Here is a 22,934-nt window from a genome sequence, read left to right as displayed (position 1 = left end):
AACTGCCTTTCAGTCAGTTTTTTGTATTTCATCAATGATGAGTTGCACACTCAACAGATTGCAGCGTTAGTATCTTTCTGTAATTTTTGCTTTTTCTGGTCTTCAAGACAGGAAGAGCCTTGGGACTGTTGCTTTTTAGGTTCATTGTTTAAGGAAAAAAACAGTAGATTTTAAAGGTATGCTGGTCTTGAATATATATATCTACGCCTATTTATACCAATCACAGAAAGTTACAGTACTGCTTTCTTTTACAGTAACTGTTGTACGTGGCGAAATGTCTCCTTAAAATTGTTAGTATATAAGAGTTTATTTTTCTTTTTTACTTTTGCAAATGAAATTTCAAGTCCTTATGGTTATGATGAAAAGCCTGGAACTGTGATTTATTCTAAATGACTGTAAAAATAAAACACTTAAATAACCCTCCCACAATTCTAATAGTCTCAGGAATTTTAAGAACATTTCATTTAGGCAATGTGATAGGACTTCTTAACGCTTAAGGCCAGCTGTATTTACTGTGTTTCAACAGCAGTACCAACAACAAAAACCCAACCGTAACAAACAAGGACAAAAAACAAGGCAAGTTTGGAAAATTTAAACAGTGTTGGTTTAAACAACCAGAAGGACTTTTTAAAAAGAAGTGAGATAAATTCAGCTTTCCTTTGCTGAGTGAAACATACAGCAGCTCTTCACTTCAGTATCATTGGTCAAAATTGACCCTAGTACCAGTGAGGACAAGAAACCAGCATCTTCTTCATCCTGCTCGGGAGGAAGGAAGGATTCTTCTATCTTTCTTCAAACCAGAGCACATCTGTTAATACTGCTTTGCTGCACAGAAATTGAGATTGTCCCCTGCTCATTTAAAAGAACAAAGGAACACAAGCTGCAACTCAGCCCTGTAAGTTTCCCTGCAATTGTCAAAAATATATCCAACAGCAGTGTAATATAGAACACAATGGCTGCACCACTGCCTGCAGCAGCCTTGAACCAGTAGCAGATGACATCCCTGTAGGAAAGTAGTACGTGTAGTTTTCAGGTCTATGGAAAAACTGCCTTATTGCTCCCTAGCCATGCTCTTCCTTCACTGTATTTATGAATTTTCTCACTGGGTACAAGCAAAGAGGGTCCCTCTAATTGCTCTTAATAATAAAATGGTGACTTACCCTCACAAAAAGTACCAGTAATTGTGCATTCAACTTAAAAAATAAATCTTCGCAGTACTCAGTATCTTGCATACTAGTGACAAAATTGTATCTAGTAACTGGTACTCATGGTTATCTACTTTTCACCCAAGTCAAATGTATGGATTAAGGAAATTATCTCTAGTTAATGTTACCTGTAGTTAAAGTTAATAAAGAGGTCATCTTTTATGCCTTGCACATACTCCCTTTTAAAAAAAAGTCAGTTGTACTAGTACAACCTGACAGAAATACAAATGTGAGATACCATAATATTAAACATCACATGCTGTGTGTTTCTTAGCCTATGTTTCTTCCTCCCAACTTCTAAAAAATAATTTGACATAAAGCAGAAAATACAATTCACTGCTCATGTAAAGCCATTTCTCTCTATGCCCTTGATTAACTTTTTCACCATGATTTTCTACCAAATCTTTGAATACATGACAACATGAGATGATGAGCTCTTCTTTGACTAGATGATGCCAAGCTGTCCAGCCTATTGGGCTGAGTCAAACATTATCCATCCATTTTATCACTCTTAATATTCTCTGCTAATACAGCTGGTTCTTTCTTGTTTAGTACCATAGAAGTAGTAGGAATTCCAATAGCAGCATTGTCCTGTTCACTTGTTTTACTGGACACAGAAGACAATGACTGAGATGGTGTTGCAAGAAAAAGTGGAGTGCACTTCAGCTTTACTACACGGCTGCTTACAGGCTTTCTAGGCACTGTGATCTTCAAAGTCATTTGACATGGTGTTCCATAATCAGCACTCTGCCTTTCACAGGGCAACTGGGAATTGCTGGGCTCTGATGTGCATGTTGTAGATTCAGTTTCAGAAGCTACTTTGTGCAGCATCAAACTTTCACTATTGGGTCATTTAAGAGTTACTGCAGAATGTGAAGCATTGCAAGCAGCTACCTTTAATGAAGCTGAATTCTTAACTTTGATGTGTGTACTTGTTGAAGGACCTGAGAATCTAATTGGCTTGGGACCCACTTTACATGGTAAATAGTTTTCCTCTTTAGTGAAGTCAATTAGCCATCTGTAAAACAAAGGACTTAAATTGAAGAAACAAACTATATATTTTAGTTGTTATTCTTGTAACATCATTACAAAATAGACAATGTTCAAATCTGAAGTTATATTCATTTTTGCTTGTTACAGTATCATTTATGGTTCTCAGCTGTTCATCACTGTAGTCAAGCTTGCCTTTGTGTCACTAGTACCAGCACTAATTTCTACCTGTGTAATACGACACATTAAAAATGGTAAAAGATACGGTACACAAACTGCTAAGTGAAAATAAATGAGAAAGAAAGCAGTAGTTACTGAAGGAAAATATTACAATAAAGTACAGTTTCTATCTGATAGGAAATTCACTAGACATTAATCTGATAAGTTTTAAAATATCTACAAAAAAAAATTCAGAGCCAACTGCACAAGAACTGTAGATTTAGAGTTCTATGCTATGTAATTTGAGAAAAGAAGAAAGACACCCCTTCTTTCTTCCTCCTCCCTCTCTTTCCAATGTAAATTATGAATAATCAATCTTTCAAGAGAAAATTATAAGAAAAGCTACATAAGAAAACCTATGGAGTCTCACGACAACTCTAACTGGCATAAGTAGAAAGCAATTGTTAAGAAACTGTGAAGGCCATTAAAGAACAGAGTAAGGTATACTACAATAGCACTAATATTCTTTGAGGTACTTGTATTTTGGATTTTAAAAGATCTCTGAAATACTACAGGAATTCTTACCCAAAAAGTAAACAGTATGAAAGAGTAATGTTTCTTATAAAAGTGGTATATGGTGACCTTGTTCAAACAGAAAGCCTGCAAATAACTTAGTGCTTATAATGAGACTAAGGAGGTTTTCTTCAGAGCTCTAAGGTAAGAACTATACACATTAACCACTCTGTTTTTCTTAGACTTGTGGTTATACAAGGGTATGTAAGACAGAAGGTCACATTTCATCATGCGGCCATAGCGTTGCTTCATATCAACACGAATCAGATGAACACATTTCACAATTATGGATACAAATGCTAAATAACTAGTAACTGTACAAAATTTAACAGTGACAAACTCAGAGGTTCCACAAACTTTCTGGAAAGTATGACCTGACTGTGTAGAAAATACAATTAGAGGTAACAGAACCTAGAAAGTTAATAATATATTCTAATTGGTACCTGGAGCTTAGCAAGAATGCAGTTAACTTTACACTCCATAAGAAATGTGCCCATATTGTATTTAAATAGTTTATCTGTTTACCTAGCAAATATACTCAGTTATATATCAGCAATTCATACTGATATTTATCCTGCATAGTCCATTTTTAAATTATTATTCAATATTTTATTTTAGAAGTGTTTCACCACCATATTTAAAGCATTTAAAATTTCAACCACAAGTTTATTTACCAAAGGATCAAATTAAAGAATGCATAACAAATAATTGCAGAACAACTACATTTCCCACTGTGCAGTTAGCTATGTTAAAATAGTCTGGTCTATTACTACAGTTTGATTTTAAGAATACCAAAATATGTATATGTTACTGCAGTTTAAGTTATTTAGGGCCATGGTCTCGTAATTCAGACTTTCCTCTAGTCACAAGTGAATGGCTTTAAAGCAAAGAAGCGTCTAAGTCATGTTGCATCTAGTTGTAGTAGGAATATAATAAATTTTGTTTGAAATTGTGTTACTCAGATTTCCTTCTACTTAGAATTTGATTCTTTTTGTTTAATTCTGATTTTATTTGAATGTCAGTTAAAGCTACAGTAAATATTTCACATTTCCTTTTTCTTAGCAACTCAGCATGTAACAGGTGCAGCAAAGGAAGAAAATACTATGCTGGGGCCAAGGATCCTATGTGCTCTTTGAACATGACTTTGCTACAGAAGTACCCAGAAGCCAGGTCAGAACAGGTGCTTGAATTTCTGGCCTGTAGGTCCTTACCAGAAAGATGAAGGAAATTATGTTCTTTAATATTTGGTGCCTAATTAATTAGTAAGCACACAAGTTACATCTTGACACTGAATTGTGATACAGACTGATAATTGCTGGATGTTAGACTTCCTCTAAAATAAGTGGAAATATATATAATAGATTATTTCTGTGGAATAATGGTGTCTGTTTGAACTGTATCTTTAGAAAGGACATAATGTGTGTTGTCCCATACTCACTGGGAATGGTTCATACATAGCAACTGCAGCTTAAATGTATCCATCATTATCAAGTTGCAAAGTAATTTAAGTTACTAGACTCAGCTCTACTAAGATCTTTCTCAGAGGTGGATGCGTAGATACTTCTGCTCTTAATATTTATTTAAGGTATTTAGGCTGTGAAACGTGGCAGTTTCAGGCTCTTCCCCATTTTGAGCAGCTGGCAATAAACTGGAGATTTTTAAATGTGACATGTTACAGTGTGGGAGTTCAGCAAAGTTCAAAGGAAAGTATGACCACAGGTGGAATCACAACTTTTGATGTTTTAATTTAAGTTTATTGTCAGCAATTCTGACATAAATATCAACTGCAATCACATTAGTGATTGCTTCTTTAGGAGTTGGGACTATGGTGCAACTGAAGGAATGAAATGTCATGACTGGATCCACAGGAAAACAATACCTTCTGGAAAGCAAAAGGAAGTAAATTATATTAATGTAATTGTCTTTCTGTTCTTAAAGTTATATAAGTGTTTTGTTTTGTTTTTCTATAATGCTACTGATACTTATTGTTTGATTGATTTGATTTACTTCATAGCACATGGTAATGTTAGCACATGATAATCTTTTTCGTAATAATTACTGGATCACAGAACCTTAATTATTCTCAATGTTACAATGTATATACGACAACTTTTTGGTCGGTAAGTTTGCCACCTGCTCTTACTTCCGTGTATAGTTTTATTCGGCTGTCATTCAATGATTCCATTCTAAATAACTATAGCATTCAGGGGATAGGGGGTAAGACTGAGCACGGGTCAGCCTGCAGGCCGCCGTCCCGCTGCTTCCAGACGGGGCCGTTTACACTCCGTGGCGGTTGAGGGGCGCGAGCGGCTCGGCCAAACGGCTGTCCGCCAACGGGGGCTCGCGCAGCCGTTGGCGACCCCTGAGGCGAGGCGAGGCGGGAGCGGGCGCGCAGCCCCTCAGCGGCGAGGACGAGGGAGCCCCGAGAGGCGGCCTCCTGTTGGAAGCGGTTTGCGGGGTCTTCTGGCCCGCGGATCGGTCTCTCTTGCTGTGTACTTATATGTGTAGTTTTTCTGATGCTGTTTGTTTAAAAGGTTGTGCTTAAAATTTTTCCTGGCAGTGGTGATTGTCAAGTGGTGGAACTTTTTTTTTTTTTTTTAACTTGAGGGAATGGACAAAAGCAAAAATCTGTCATCCTTTTAAGTTGTCATATTTGTTAGTTCGATTTTTTGCCACTGTGATAATGTGACTTAGATCTTGTGGAACAAATCATTAACTTGTTTGAATAAGTGAAGACTGAGGTGATTTTTCCTCAACTTTATAGATAATAAATCCTGATAAGAGATAACGCAACTTACTATTTAAATAGTATCACGTATCATTTGGGGGTTCCTCTTGACAACTTGCAGGTTGATCTTTATGATGGATAAACAAGCAACTGCTAAGTTATCTACCACTTCAGATGCTGTTAAAGGGTGTATGAAGAGGGATAGAACATCACAAACTGCAAAACTGAATGCTTCTTTGGCATCTAAAATCAAAACTAAATTATTAAGTAAGTCTTGTTAAAATAAAACTGAAGCCATTTTACTATATTTAAAGTGTATGACTTCAAAAGTAATAGTAATTGTATTTAACATGATTTGCTGAATCACTGCTGCTAAAAATGTATGTTGAGGATTTAAGGAGAGTCTGAAGGTTAAAACACGTGATTGTATGTTGATTATTTATCTAATTCTCTGAATATTTTCAGTGTTTGCTCTTTGGTGTGCTAGCATTTTGTAAAGAACACACTCAAGTGCATTTCTAACATCCATGTCCTATTTATCTCGGACATCTAAAAACTGTGGTGCCAAAAAGAGTAAGATCAATGACCTTGCATAGTTGAAATAGTATAGTACATAAAATTCCTATTTGCAAAATAGGATTTATATAAAATTCTTCATTGAGGCACTTATAGAATCAAGGAATACTATAAATACTAATTGTGATTGTTGGGTTACAGGTCACAGAAGTAATAGCATAAGACAATGAATAAAAGTAGCTGTAGCAGACTTCAAGCTAACCTTTCTCCTTTTGGTACTGTAAAACAGTATGGCCAGGCTTATCTCTGTCTTACTTCAGAGTTAAAGCTAACTCTGTGTATACTATGAACATGAGACAAAATGTTCATCTTGGTAATACGCTGCATCACTGGAAAAAAAGTTCTTAAAAGGTTCAGTAACAGACATGAGTAAGCAGGTTTTCATTAGGACAGCAGGTGGTGTATTTTTAACTTAAAGCTTTTTTTCTTGCTGAAACAAGTTTTTGCTCAAAATGTTTGAACTTTTTAATTGTAAAATTTTATATATTTTTTTAGAAAGCTGGAAATGTTGTCATGCCGGAAAAACTATCCATTTTAAAATCCTTTCTTTTTTTTACTGTTGTGTCAAAATATATAGATAAAAATATTATTCTATAGTAATTATTCTAAGTATTATTCTATAGTACATAAAAAGAGGGTCTGGAACTGAAGCTGTTGAAAATGAAATTACCTGATTTTTTTTCTAATATAGATAACTCATCAATGTTTAAAGTATCTTTAAAACAAAATAATAAAGCATTAGCTCTGGCTTTGAGTGTGGAGAGAGAAAGTTCTCGGAAACTGAAGAAGGAGAAGCTTTTTCTTCAGAAGGAAGTAGAAAAGCTGCAGCTTTATAATACCTTGCTTCATCGGAAACTAAGCTGTTTGGTAAACTACAAATAATATTTAATGATAGATCAGCTAAACCAAGCTTTCATCCTTTTTGGAAACATATTGCTCCTTAAAATGGTGATTTGAAACATTTACATTTATGAAGTTGTGTCATCTCATAGCAATTCATTGTTTGTGTTTGATTTTTCTCTAATTTTTGTACTATTTTGTCAGTCGGTATATCTTTGTCCTTAGCTATTATAGTGTCAGCTTCACTTTTGTATTTAAAGCTATTGAAAATTAGTTTTAGCCCTTAAATGAGCTTGAAAATTACGGCATATGTATTTACCCTTATATCTTTTCTCTAAGAAAGGAATATGTTTAAGATGTTTTCTTTAAATTACTTTTTCTTTTTGTATGCAGAATAAAACTCTTGTAGAAATAGAAGCATTTTTGAATGATAACCTTTTAGCTGCAATAGAAATAAGCAGTCTTCCTGAGGTAAGGTATTTTTTAAACAATTTTTCCAGGATAATATTTTCGAAGTGTCTAAATGTCTGCTATGTTGGAATTAGATGCATTTTAAAACATCTACCCCTGTTGTTTGGTTTGGGGTGCAGCAATGTTCCAGTTAAATCAATGGTGTTTTACTGTTGCAGGCACTAAAAATTTAGGATTTAATCTTGTTTACAAAGAATCTAAAAGCTATGTATCAGACCTGATGCAGTCACGTAACTTAAAAAAAAAAAAACCACCATGTTGCATAGTATTTCAGTAGGTGGCATTCTTCAAGGAGCTACTTGTCTTCCTTGCTGAATGTTGGAATGAACTATGTTAGTGTAATAAAAACCTTGAAAGTGGAAACCTTACCAGAAAACAGACTGTGTCAGTCCTTGTGTCATGGCAAAATTACAGTTAAGTGATTATCTTCTGTTTTAGTATGGCTGTCTGGTATTAACAAACTATGTTTTTTATGATTTGTTCTAAAAAGTTGCATAGTATTAGCATTGCTGGGTGCATCTATATACCTAATGCACTTTGTTGCATTAATTGTATCTGTATGAACAAAATCTATACATTGTTTCGGGGTGTGAGTAGGATGAAGATTTTGACAAGTTTTACTACATTTTTTTTTCTTTAGAGCTGTTGTGTGTGCTTGAAGAAATATGTTATGCATATTTTTATACAAATGTCTTATCTGCAAAAGTTATAATCAGGGAAGCAGTGAATATCATGCACCTTTCAGCAGTACTTCTGTTTTTTGCCTATTAATTTATATTTTTCCCGTGGATATTTCTAATAATACATAAGAGAATATTTAGCTGTTTCTACATCCTCACTGCTTTTCTTTTGAAAGAATTTTCAGAGTTTTCTTGCTCTGACAGATGGTCCAAGTAACTGTACTGATGACCAGTTGAAGAGTATGTCTCAGTCAGCTAGGTAAGTTGTATTCAATATGGCAGCTGTGAGGTGTCTGTAGGTTTTTATTTTTACGTTTTTACAATTAATCTTTGTATGTATTATATATGTATCTTTCTAGATATTTTTGAGGTAGTGAGAAATAATTTTGTCTAATTCAGAAATTACTATTTGCAACATAGAATGTTTAGGGAAGATAGTGGTATGCAAACCTGTGTTTGAATAATTTGCTTCTTCATGGGATCTCACCAGCACAAAATGGATTCTGTATCATAAAAAATACATTTGCCCCTTGGATAGTACCAGAAGTAAAGTGCATTTCATGCTTGAGTTCTTGTTTTCTGCTTCTATACATAACTAAAGGACTGCTTTAAACAGTTGAATGTTATAGCATACAACATGAAATCTTCACAGTAAAATTCCCTCTTTTCAGATCTGTAGAATTGCCTGTGAAGCTTCCTTTACTCACAGCATCTACTGGAAAACAGCAGGGTAGCCCTTCTGTGTATGCAATAACAAAATCTTCTAAAAGTACCACTACTTTGTCAAAGGACATGCATTCAGATCAAGTCAAGTTTGCATTATCATTGCCTTCTGGTAAAAATAATCAAAAGATAAATGAAGTAGACAAGGTGGAAACAAACAATGACAAAAATATAGTTTTAGAAGGTAAGATATATTTTCTTTACAGATAATTTAATATTATTATTTTTAGACCCAGCTGAGAATTAGTATTTAATAGTTCATAACTTGATGTATGATACAGAAGATAGAGTAAGATTCCTGAACTATCAAAAATTAATCAAAATAGAATGCTCATCCATAAATAGAGGTGTCCTGACAATCTCTTGTAGAATAACACAGATTAAATTCATAGAATCATAGAATCATTTAGGATGGAGTAGACCTCTAAGATTGTCTAGTCCAAGCTATAACAAAATTAATGTGAACAGGATAAAGTTTTGATAAGATAATGAAATAATAACTGCAGCACTCATAGAAAACAAGTACATTTTTATTTATACCTAACTTCAAAATTCCAAGTCTGGTAAAATGGGAACCTAGCTGTAATTAACTGAATTTTTAAGGACCAACCACAGAATGTGTGTATTCAGTAGAAAAATGCAGTTTGTCATTTTCCATGCTTTTATCTTATTCTGACAAATATATTCCTTTTTTCCCCAAGCTGCTGAAATTTCTGTTCTTCTTTGCAGAAAATCATTTACATGGAGAACTATACTGCAATAGTGCATTCCTGACTCATATCAATAATACTCAATCTCTGAGACAGTCTGAGGAGCTTATAAAACAAAAAAATATTTCATTGCCATTCTGTGGAAATGTGCCTGAAAGAAGGAACTGTGAAGCACTTTATAGGTCAAAACCTCAACCTAATATAAATGAGTTTGATAAAAAATGTATCTCAGATATGCATCATCACGGTAGCAGCAGCAAAACCAATTACATGAATTTGCAGGGAAGTTCAAGTGGCTTGTCTCACATTATTCCTTCACCTCTTGAATTTAACAGTGAAGGTAAAATAGAGTTTAAGTCAATGTTGCTTATTGACAAGACTAAACCTGAAGAAACCATATATGATGCTGATATGGAGTTGACTGCCAGTGATGCAGGTGAGCTGCTCACAGTTACATCAAAAGACAAAGATAAGCTACATCAAAATAAAAACAATAATGCCAATTCTGATAAAATATTGGGAAATTTCAGAAGAGTAAAATATTCTAAAAATGATAAAGAGAAAATGAAAAGCAAGACTGAAGTCAGTTCAGATTTGTATGCAGAAGAAAGGCACACCAGGGCTGACAAGAGCAAAGTTTCAAAAACTACTGAGTCACAAACGCAGCTATTCCAAAGTCAGACAGAACAGCAACCTACGAAGAAATCTTTACAGAAGCAGAATTTGCCGAATACTAATGACTATTATGAAGCACAAAATTGTCCAAGTAAAACTAGAGATACTAGAAGGACATGCATAATTAAACTATCACATCCAAGAAAACAAGAACAAGAGAAAAATAAAGAAACTTTCTCAGAAACATATGAAGAATTGGAAACCAAAATAAAAGCAGACTCAGATTCATCTAATAGCAAGATCTCTTCTCAAGTTTATTGTGCTGAAAGTTTACTGTTTCAGGATAACACCTCTAATGTACTACCTTTACAGCAGGAATTTCCAAGTGAAAATGCAAAGCATATCAGACCACAAATAAACAGGAAACCCCTTCAAAACCCATCTAAAATAATCACAGCAAAATGCTGTGGAGTGGAAAATGGGCAGTATGGAGAATATGGTTCAAAAATGTCTCAAACAGAGAGGTGCCAAGATGACAGAAAGAAAAAACAAGACAAGAAGAATACTATAAAGAGTAAATGCAATAAAAAAGGTAGTAACAGACAAAGAGAAAATAATAGTGTTCATAAAATTACTGAGAAAGCACACAGTAACAGTAGTAATTTTTCACCAGGCAGATTAAAACGTACATTGGCAAAGGCTGGCCGTAAAGCATATATAATGCCAACAAAAGACCTTACACAGTTCTCGCTTTGCAAAAGTGAAGAATTAAAAAACAAGGATACATTGTGCACACAGGCTGCTCATGGAAATAAAATAACTGAAACTCACCAATCTCAGGTAGCTTTAATTACTCAGAATGGTGTAGCTATGAATATACCACAGGCTAACGCCTCTACACAACAAGTTGATGGCAATGTTAATGCATTAAAGGGGGTAGATTCCTCATCAATGACATGCAAAACCCCTAACACTAGTAATTCTTCTGAAAATCAAGTAAAGAACAAAGGGAGCTTTACTTCTGGTGTTATGGAGACCAGACCAGAAAAAAATTATTTCAGGCGTACTGATCAGGGACAGCTGAACATTTTGGATGACCATGAAGTCCCGCATAAGATAGATTCCTTTATGAGCAAATTAAAGCCTACAGTTGAAAAATCAGAATATTTGAATTTCATACCTGTAGATTTTTCTAAGAATATGTCATTAAATACAGGTAGCCTTTTCCAGGAAGATCTTTCCAATTTGGAGCTCCAAGCTCTTGATAACCCTAAATTCCATTCTTCCGTCAACCTCTGCATGCTGAGAAACTCTGAAATCTGGGGGAAAAATAATCAAGATAAAGCACTGGATGTTGGAAAAGCAGAGCAAAAGTTGGATCATATTTCTACAGAGACTTTTGAAAAGACTCCTGCACCTGGTCATGGTAAGTACATGAAGGAGGGAAAAAAAGTGGCATTTTGAATTAGTTTCTGTCTGGAATTGTGGTAAGATACCTTCTCAATACTATCCTATTCTTATTTCTTGATTACAGTGGATAAAACAGGAGTGAAAAAGGGAAAGCTGAAAATCACTAAAATGATTCATTTATCAATCAAAATAGGCTTTAAAACTGTGGTAACTAATATTCCTATAATATACTGTAATATGTTCCAAGATAGCATTTTGTCATACAGATAAGTTAGTCTGCATTCTTGAGGAGCAGTTATATTTGGAGCCTGTATTCATTTTGCAAGAGAATGTGGTAGGATTCAGAAAGGTAGGGGTAAAAAGATAAAATAACTTGTTATTTTCATATAAGGGGAAGTAAGAGTGAACATTGTTACCGTCATAAATGGAGAACAGATGCAAGAGCTGTTTTCATTAACTGGACTTACAGGTTTCATATGTGTTTCTTTAAAAATATTGCAAATCTACACAAATTTTGAGATCTTTACAAAGAAAAAAAAAAAAAAGCTTGGAGCAGGTTTTCTCTAGAATCTACCTATGAGCAAACTTTTGTGTGACAGCCTACTTATTTATTTTGAATAAGATGTATTTAGTTGAAGGAAAAAAAAAAAAAGAAACACTTCAGTGTGGTCTGAAAGATAAGTTAGGTTCTCTTGTTGTACATGAAAGTACTGTAAAGGAGCTATAGGAATGTGTGACTATTCTGGAGTTTAAATATGCTTTAAAATGTAGCTTGGAAGTTTCCTAGTATGAAGGCTCTATTTTATAAACTATTTTTTCCTCTCAACAAGTTCCTGTTTATTTCACTGTCCCTAAGAATGTGCTACCACATAGCCAGTTTCCTAGCTCAAATAAATAAATGGAATCCCAAGCCATTAAGCAAATCTTGCTTTTGCTTCATTTGAACCCTAGAATACTGGCTGAAAAAAAAACTCTTATTTTACATGACCGTAGAACAGGAGTACTGGCAGAATTAGAACACTGTGCAAGTTATTACTGCTGCTATTCTGCAGTTACAGTTTCTCGTATTAAATTTATTTGGAACGTAGAAAAAGATCACGTATTTTTATTAGCTTTAATATTGGATTAGTACATCCTTGTGATCAGTAGTATCAAAGACTACTGTCATAAAATGAAGCAAGCTAATCGTTTGATCTTTGTCCACTTAAGCAGAACTGAAAAACGTATTCATTCTTCATCCTACATACAAGACCACATCTCGAATTAAAAGAAAGCAAGGAAAAGCCATCAATTCTGATGCCAGCTCTTCTGCAGCACTACTGTGCTGTACTTAAAAAATATACCTTAAAAGTTTCCTGTAACAAAGGTCTTTGTACAGTTATGTATATGTCAACATGAATATTCACACTCAAAGCCATCCAGCTTACCTAAATAATTTATACTCATATATGTCTCAAAATTCTTCTGGTCATAAAGAAACTGAAATGATCTCTAACCTTTAGTTTTAGGAAAAGCTTGGAATAACATTTTACTTCCTATTTAAAACTAGTCCACATCAAGATTGATTTGAGGCAGCCAAACTCAAGATGTGTTTAATGGCTGGAGATCCCTCTCCTTTAAACTACATGAACTTCCTTAATCAACTTAATTCCTTCAAAGTACAATGTTTTTCTTTTTGCTTTCATAAAACAGGAGTAACTTCCTGCAAGCAGCCCAAGTAACTTTAATATGTCTCATATACTTAGGAGAAAAGTTAGCAGAAATCCAATTAAGAACCTTTGATTTTTGTGTCTCTAATTAGTATATTTCAAAAAAAAAAAAAAAATTATAAAATGGTTGGTCTTATCCACTAATATATTTCACTTGATCTCAGCAAAGAATTCGTCTACAGGATAATGGTAATTCAGTGGTATTTGCGTGGCTATCAGTTCAGTTTGTGTGCTACAATGTACAAGATATTCAGTTGCTATTATACAAAATAAAATCTTCAATTTTTAGCAGGTATATATATATTCAGTGGTATAATTTACTAGTCTTAAGATAAGTACAACAGAAAAGTCATAACTACTGGTGTGTGTTTGAATTTCCTTCGTGTGATCAATAGCATGCGTTTTCTGCACCAGAATTTAAGGTGAGTAAAGACTTCAAACTCAAGAAGTAAAAATAAGAAAGCTTTCATTTCAGTCCCGTTGAAAGCTGCATCCAATATGTCCTCATCTGGATGCTGTAAATTTAATATTTGATCTGTATTAGTGGAGAATGTATGCTCTTGGGAGAACTTTTAAGGCATACAGATTAAGGCTGTATTTATTTTATCTTGGATTGATGTCTGCATTAAATCTTGGTGCTTCTCAGATTGTGAACTATGAATAGTTTAGAATTTTTTGATACATGGACTAATTTAATAACTTCAATATTTCTCCCAAGTTATCTAAATATTTGTCTCCAAATTGAGTATTGATGTTTAGTCTGGCATTCTGAGCTGATCTTAAAATATTACACAAAATTGACACAAATAGTGCTTCTTCCACCAAGGCTGGTTACTTCTTAATAGAGTATTCCTCTTTGACGTGTTGTGATTCAAAATACAAGGCATTGTAAATAATTCTGTAGTATATAGTTTTGACAATAAGGATCCTCACTTAATCACCTTGCTGTGCTCATTTTGCATACATGTTCATAGAGCAGGAACAAAATTGAAAAATTTAGTCACCCATAGATTACCCTTGTTCAGGTTGATCTTCAGGTTATACATAATACTCCCTCCACCTGCATTAAAGCCTTGAGATGTGTGCAATTTTACTTTAACAACTTTGTGGAGTCTTAAGCAGCCAGCTGCATATTACAGTGTTTCTGGGATTTGAGTCTGTCTCTTGATTCTGTCCCAAGAGCCATGGTAGACCTCAAACAGCTCCAAACTAGGATAAATTGAAAGCTATTGTAGTTCCCTTTCCTTCGGTCATGTACCATTCCTTGCAGAACATTTTCAGAGGAAGAACAGTGACCAAAATACCTGAATTAAGAAATAAAAACAAAAAAATAATGAATTGAAAATTTACTTAATGATTCAGAAAATATTTGAAATGAAACATAAACTGCTATATTCACAGGGAGAACAGCTTTTCAAGATCTGACAAATACTAGTGTATGTTCTCATGCTTCTTTACCTACATGCCCTAAAGTTTTAGAAGAAAATTCAGCAGCACCAGCTAGAGGAGGAAGACCCAACATTTGCTACAAAGAGCCCGGTCTAAGATGGCAAGTATCTGTATATTAGAGCAGAGGTTGTATTTACTTCTAGAACATAACTTAATAAACATTTACTATTAAAACACACAAAAAAATATTTTTTAAAAAATATTGTTTCCAAACTGGAGTGGACAGATACTACAGTGTAGATGTAAAATGTTTCCTGTTAGTGTGTCAGGGTTTTCAGGTGCTAGAGACAGCAATATATCTAGCTTATTATTTAACATTTTATTCTAGTAGTGAATGATGATGAATTCTTAATGTTTATCATGACATAAACCCATTTAAAGGTGAATAACTGTAAATCTTAAATATAAACTTCTGACATAATAAAGTCCTTGTAGCATTGTTAAGTGGAAGATAATGTGTGTACTAATATTATGTTATTCATTTATTTTTCTTTAACTAAGTAAGAATATAGCTATATCTGATGGTACATATATAGTTATATCTAATGTAAGAAATCATTTGAGTTTAAAATATTATAATTTGATAGTTAGATACCTATATCAGTGTTCTTACTGAATTTAGTGGCACAATATTTCCAAGATTTTGAAAAGATATGCCATAGATTATATAATATTAATTGAAACTTACAAGAGGATTTCAGAGTCAAACTTCCATTAAGAAAATTCATATATTTGCGGTTATGTAAATAGACTTAAGTACTGATGGAACATTAAGTTGAAAATAAGTTCTGAAAATATTCAGAAAGCTTTTTGGCACCAGGTTTAAATATATATATATATAAATATTACTTTAAAGAATAATTATGCTATGTTGTATGTATTAGTAGATTGCATATTCACTAGCTAAAAACAGTATCAAGATTTCCCCATCATGGTCTTGAGAGTGAAAGGATTATAGTAATTTATTTTACCAGGGTGCAAAAGGAATATGCTGGTGAAACTGGGAGAAGAAAATAAACCCACCATCTGAAAAAAAAAATATCAGTGTTTTCTTACACGCAAAAAATATTTTATTTATTTCCATAAGTAAGTAAACAATTGAAACAGTGAGATCGAGGACAAATAGTAACTAAAAGCAAAGAATTGAATTTCCTTTTTACTACTTTTTTTTTTTTTTCAGAAATACTTTTTCCATAAAGTTAGCAAAACAAAGGCAAAGGGATAAGAGTTGGATTTTTCTTTTACTAATTTTAATTGGATGCTAAAAAGATGGTGTGATGTTATGCCATTGACACATTCACCTGTTAGATCTCACAATGATAAGGTTTTGTATTTCTGGAAAGAGGCAATGAAACAATAACAGGGAAAAAAACAACGGATTTCACTTGGGATTTTAGATTTGTCCCCTACGTATATTTTATTTTTAAGTGTTCTCTCCCATGTAGATACTACTACGTATTTGGTTTGTCTTCTAGGAGTTATGAGAATGCATGTTTTTATGATACACATGACACATAACAAGACCAAGACTTTTAGCATTATTTTGAAAAATAGTATTTGTTTTCTAGATATTTAATTTCTTTAGTGTATTAATTTTTCCATGAGATTATTTACAATTTGGAATTGTTATTATAATTGCATATATTTTTTTGGTGATTTTTATATGGTGTTTTCTATTTCTTTTGTTTACAGCAAATTAAGGCGTGGGGATCCGTTTACAGATACGCAATTTCTGCATTTCCCGGTTTATAAAGTAAAAAATAGAAGAAGTTTTAAAAGTAAATCAAAAATCATTTGAAGAAGACAGGAGAATTGCCTTTATGAACAGTACTTCTAAAATGGGTACTTTTTTTTCAGAAATTAAAAAAAAAAAAAAAAAAAAAAAAAAAGTAGTATAGAATGCTTACTTGGTTTTGATTGATGGAGGTAAAACAAAGCCTTCCAAAGTGAGATTTCTTGGAAAGGATTCCCTATATAAAGGACACAGAATTCTTCACTAAGGAAAACAAATGCAGATTAGACCCCATTATTGTGTTTTACTTTTTTGGTCTGTAATTTATAAACTGTTCAAAGTGTTTGCAGCACTTACTAACTTGTAAGAAAAGTGTAAGTTTCTATGAGAATAAAAATAAATCACATTTGGAAATTTTACTGTGATTTTGTCATATTTACCATGAGCAGAATCATTTCTCAATGCTAGTTGGATCAGGCCAAGCATCGCAAGCTTTGATAAATCTGAAACTGATGGAAAGAGTAGTTTTGTGATAATTGTTTTGTTTTTTTTTTTCTTTTTGGCAGAATCGTTAAAATCTGAATGAGTTCTTATTTTTAGGAACATTAGACAGAAACCCAGTGTCCTGCATATGTGTTAGAGGCAACTAGAAAGAATATAGCATTGCAGTAGAAATTCAGTAGTAAATAACATCCAAAGCAGTGCTGAGTATCCAGTTGAGAGTGTGATAATGAGACAAATACTACAAGCACATCATATAATTCAGCTATCAGGTTTTTATATTATTTCCCCTCTGGTTCGTCATCGATCACTTCTGCATTTGGTAACACATTGTCATCGGACAAACAATTTTATGGTATTATCTGAGTTGTAGATGCAGTCAGCCACATGTTATAGCCCACAGATTACACAACTTTTATGGATTATGTTGGATAAAGGTTCAGGTTCACTTTGAAAAAAGTGGTTCCAAAGATCATTTTTAATGAGATGCAAATAAATTATCTTCTTTGATTACAGAAAGTGGTTTTTCACACAATGTACAGTTAAACTGAAGAATTCCTTACAATAGGAGTAGATGTTGTTAGTTTACATGGGTTTAAATATTGATCACTCTAATTAACAGAAGAAAAATACATGAGGAATTAGCAGAAATGCCATTTTACACCTTTTCTAAGGGTATTCACTATTGGTAAAACCACCACAAAACCTTGAGAGACTGCCCATTTCTTTGACAAGTTAGACCTTTGATCTGATCTGGTATACCTCTAAGTAACTAGTACTCTTAAATTTATAATGCATACATTGCATACCCTTTAAAAAAAAAAAAAAAAAAAAAAAAAACAGTACTCTTCATATTTCATTGTAGCATTCATTGGAACCTAAGTAGGTGATGGAGTGATGGAGAAAATCCTCATGGAAACCATTTCCATACATGTTAAAGATTCAAGATGTTGAGAGTATTCAGCATGGATTTATGTAGTGAGGATCTTGCTGAATTGAGCTGATAACCTTCTACAATTAGATGATTAGCTTGGTGTGTGAGAGGACAGCGGTAAATGATCTTTACCTCAAATTTTTAGGGCTTTTGACAGCAATTTTTTTTCAGAATGCTCAACAAACAAGTCTTTTTCATTCTGAAATGTACTATGTATGTCACTACATTAGCAAAATCATTTTGAAGAGGTGCAGATATGGATGGAATGATAGATTCTGTCCTCATTCAATATTATTAAAGAAATAATTACAATATTATACATTCTTTCCTTTTATTATTATTTTCTTCACAGTTTATAATTGTTTCCTTTTTAACTGAAATGCTTTTGCTAGCCTTCTCTCTGTGTATCAACATCATTAGGTATGTCATTATTTTTTTTAGAAATCCAAAGAAGTATTTGTTACAACTCATGTACTTTACTGGCAATGCAGCAGCAAAATGCAGGGGTTTTTTGTTTGATTGATTGTTTGTTTTTGTTTGTTTTTGTTATTTTTTTATGGTTTGTCTTTATTGTCTGTGGTTTGAGAGCTAGAAAAAGAAACATGCTTTTTTTCCTCTGGAAAAAAAAAATTATTGGAGATTGTCTTATTTCTTTTTTTCAGTGAAGGTCCTGCTGTTCTATACAGTCTCAGATACTACCAGCTGGACTGGTATAGTATTTCACATAATTTTCAATAAAACTGTAAGGCTTAGACTTTATGCCTTAGTTTCTTCAATTCCATTCAGTACAGATAACATTCAGAATAACAAAAGATAAAGAAAGTGGCCTGAAGATGAGCAGAAATTACTTGAAATAATTCTGAAATCATATCACTGTTGCTTCTGCTCTTGTGTCATTGTTTTCTCCATCCCAACAGCTTTTGTTGCTCAAGTTGATATTACATACAGGGATATCATTTACTCTGCTATCATCTAAGATCTGGTTCTGTTATTTGTTTTACAAAATAGTCACTCACTTTAGGCACTAGGTAAATTGTTACGTTGTCTGTTGAGTCTTCACTGAATGTGCTTCTTCTAGATAAGTTAATACATTAGAAGCTCTTGCTGGGATGGGAAAAATTGATGTTAAAACAGCTCATAATATTCCAGATTAAAACACCTCTGTACCTGTCACAGGAATTAAGATTTTTGATGAGAATAGGGTACTTTGGACTTTTTTCTATAGCTTCAAAGTTGTGGGTTTTTTTCTCATGTTTATTTTATTTATTTATTTATTTTAGATTTTATAGTTTACCACTGAAAGATTTTCATTGTTTTAAAATTTATTTAATCACTTCAGTATATTTAAATTAAACAGGAAAAGGAGACTGATTTGATAAACCCTTATTGGTACAAGTATCCCTTACAAATGCCTACAACATCTTGAAGTTACTGAAGACTATTTTGTGAGTGCAAGTTTATGCAAAACTTCCATTGGAGTTGTGATTCGTATATTGTTGGAATTTATCACAATTTAAAATTACCTTTGGAGACTTAATTGTTAGAAAGCAATAGCAGTTCACATAGCTCATTTTTTTCTGCAGGAACACGTGTCCTTTAAAAAAGCAGGAGATATGTCTTACTGTTTGAATGTACCTTAACAAAATCAAGTAAATAAATTGTGTGATTAGCTCTAACCATCTAGAAAAAAGCAACTTGTAACTTTGGGAGGAGATGTATGCAGTACTAATTAGATGGATTTACATAGAATTCCCCTCATACATACAATGTAACTGAAAATATGTATGTAATATACTTGTATTTTCTTTTTCTGAGGAAAGTACAGTGCAAGAGGAAGACAATATGAACATTTCATAATTGAAAAAATACCAGGTATGTAATCAGCAAGTGAACTTAAATTCAAAACATTCTGTAAGAGAAATAGTAAGAGAAAATACACTTTTAATATTATGCTGCATTTAAAAATGTATATTATTTACATACATCATATAAAATAATTCAGTATCTTCAAAGGAATAAGTTTGTATTTTCTTATATGTTCTGGTTCCAGCATCCTACATATAACAGTATATAATAATTTCAGTGAAATTTAGCAAGAAACATGTCATTGTAAGACAGAGGCCTGGCAAACTGTAATAGACTGAAAAGGAATGATTATCCCATGAAGTAGGTAATATTTCATTGTACTAAATATGAAGTACGGCAGTAAATATTGTAAAGCATCACTTACTAGGGACTGAAACTAGGTGATGCATTATTCAAAGCTTGTACATGTAAAGCTTTATTTGGTATTGTTAAATATCAAGACTTCATAAAATCTTTTAGTTTCTATGGGATTTGAAAGTTCATTTTCAGAGGCTTTTTAATATTTTTAGAAGAAAACTAAAGTTTATGAATCAGAATTTTCCAGAATATCAGTAAAAACTATCAATAAAGAAGATAAGACCACCACAGAGGTGCTCATAAAGGGTTAGTGTATTCACCACATATACGACTTTCTGCAACACTGAGTGTTTATAATACATGAATATAACAGTCTAGGTGGGAAGATGCAAGCCTGTAACGTCTTCTGAACATGAATTTCATAACTGATTCTTCCTTTGTCTCCTCTTAAGGGGAAAATCACTAGTTGCATCTATTTTACAGAAATCAAAATGTAGAGTCAGACTGAAATATGAACAGACTGAAAACAAAGAAGCATCATTTTAAAACGTCCTACAGAGGGTGAATCCCATGTAACAACTGAAGTTACATAGTTCTTCAGTAACTCGTGGATGAATATGCTCGCTCATCAGAGGAATCAGGACTCTCTCCTTCCCTTAAATCGCTGTGCTCTACCTCTGGCATCAGTCCGAAATACTTGAGTTTTATTGAGAGACAGCTCTGTTCAAGTAGAAATGGTTGTTGTTTTTAAAAATAAGTCTAACAGTTACCTCTTATCTGAACAATGTCTAATCACCTCTCCTGAACTCAGCCTGGCATGTGCATGTGCCAAACCCTATGCGGAAGAACCCTGAACAGTTCAGGAAAGAAGAATCTGGCTGCAGTTTGCCATCCTCCCTTTGGTTCACAAGAGCATCTTCTTGTCCTTGCAATTCAGAATATGGAATATTCTTCAAGTTGGCTCCCTGCAGTTCAAAATCAAAGACCTTACAGCATCATTACTTAAAACAAGGTCCTCCAGTTGATGCCTTATAGTCTCTTCTGTCTCTTTCAGGTAAGATTTTTTTTTTTTTAAATATAAATAATACAACACATTGGAATTAATCAGGATAAAGTATTCCCGAGCCTCCATTTGAAAGTTTTCTAAAATAGCTGCAGAATTTCATTTAATTCAAACATTTTATTTACACATTCTGAACTCCCTGGAAAGTTCCTGTTCTGAGTTTGGCAGCCCCGCTTCTGAAGGTGCCTCCCCCAGTTCCCGCCTCTGTGTCCACCCCGTTGCTGCGCGGCTCCGCCCCAGCCTGCCGAAGGACTCCCCAGCTGCCGCTGAAAGTTCTGAGGCTGGAATACGATGTCCTTGCAAGGAGCAGCAGGGGCTGACGAGCTCATTTTCTATGTGAATGGCAGGAAGGTAAGTGCTGCTGTGAGGGGGAGCGGAGAAAGAGCAGTTGCTGTTCCAGAAGTAACCCTGAATGGTGTGGGCACAAATGAGATCTGGTTTCCTCAGACGTACTCACAAGAGTATAACTGAATCCTCTGACAAAGTCTCTGGAATGTAAATCACTCTCCTAGTATTACTTTGGCTAGCTAACTTTCTTGCATCTATCAAGTGCTGTTAGAAGGGGAGAAGCAGCACAGGAGAAGTGGTTATTTGGTTTACATGGCAAGGTTTTGGTAGCAGGGGGCTGCAGGGGTGGCCTCTGTTAGAAGAGTCCATAAGCTGCCCCGAGTTAGATGAAAGACCTAGTTTCAGCTGGCTCTAAACAGACCCACCTCTGGCCAGAGCTGAGCCAATAAGCGATATTGTTTGCGCCTCTGTGAGAGCAGATTTATGAAAGTGGAAATAACCTGTTGTATAACAGCAGCTGGGAGAGCAAGGAGTGAGAACCAGCCCTGGAGGGCAGGAGGTGCTCCAGGTGCCAGAGCTGAAAATCCCCTGTGGATGGTGGAGAGGCCCAGAGTGAAGCAGGCTGTCCCCGTGCAGCCCATGGTGTACCATAGCAGAGCAGATTTCCTTGCTGCAGCCAGTGGAGGAGCCCCTGATGGAGCAGACGGCTGTTGCCTGGAGGAGGCTGCAGCCTGTGGAGAACCCACACCAGAGCAGGGTCCGGGCCAGAGCTGTAGCCCCTGGAGGAGTCCACGCAGGAGCAGGGGATCTGGGAGGATCTGCTGTCCATGGGGGACCCATGTTGGAACAGTTTGCTCCTGATGGATGTCCCCCATGGTACAGACCCATATGGGAGCATTTCTTGATGAGCGTTTGCCTGTGGGAAGCCATGCAGGAAGAATGGCATCCTGTGGGATGGACCCCACATGGAGCAGGGGCAGAAAGTGACCATGAAGGAGTGGTAGAGGCAAAGTGCTGCAGACTGACTGCAGCACCCATGCCCCTTTGCCCTGTGCCACTTGGGGGGAGGAAGTAGAAGAGGGTGGATGACAGGAAGGTGTTTTTAGTTTGTTTTCTTTGTTTCTCAGTTCTCTAGCTTGTTAGGAATAGGTAATAAATTTCTCTAATCTCCCTGTACCAAGTCTGTTTTGCCCCTGACAATTGGTAAGTGATCTCCCTGTCCTTATCTCAACCCTTGAGCCCATATTTTCTCCCCCTTTCCCTTTGAGGAGGGGGAGTGAGAGAGTGGCTGTGGTAGAGGTCAGCTGCAGAGCAAGGTAAATCCACAATGTGGTTAAAACATTCCACAGCGCTGTTGAGTTTTGGGGGAAAAAACTTCGAAGTGAAGTGGGCTTTAAACTGGCTATCAAATTTAG

General features: G+C 34.6%; 2 protein-coding genes across 3 annotated transcripts in view; one reads left to right on the top strand and one right to left on the bottom strand.

Annotated features, from left to right (window-relative positions):
* Positions 1-1,694: 1,694 nt before the first annotated feature.
* On the bottom strand, positions 1,695-7,943 carry KCTD18 (potassium channel tetramerization domain containing 18; the record flags this gene model as incomplete). Its single annotated transcript, XM_084289391.1, is given in 4 exon segments — positions 1,695-2,054; positions 2,058-2,223; positions 5,159-5,446; positions 7,912-7,943. Coding segments are annotated over 4 exon segments (846 nt in total).
* Positions 7,944-21,445: 13,502 nt separating this feature from the next.
* The window catches only part of AOX1 (aldehyde oxidase 1), a 44,686-nt gene continuing 43,197 nt past the window's right edge, over positions 21,446-22,934 (top strand). For both annotated transcript variants that reach the window (XM_084288984.1, XM_084288985.1), the window contains exon 1: positions 21,446-21,582. In XM_084288984.1, coding sequence (XP_084145110.1) covers positions 21,523-21,582 — 60 coding nt within the window. In that variant the 5' untranslated portion in view covers positions 21,446-21,522. The remainder of the gene's footprint in view (positions 21,583-22,934) is intronic.

Source organism: Netta rufina, assembly GCF_964035555.1.
Source record: "Netta rufina genome assembly, chromosome: 6".
NCBI classification, from domain to species: Eukaryota; Metazoa; Chordata; class Aves; order Anseriformes; family Anatidae; genus Netta; species Netta rufina.
Note: the sequence above shows the minus strand (reverse complement) of the source record. Positions and strands in the feature narration are given on the sequence as shown.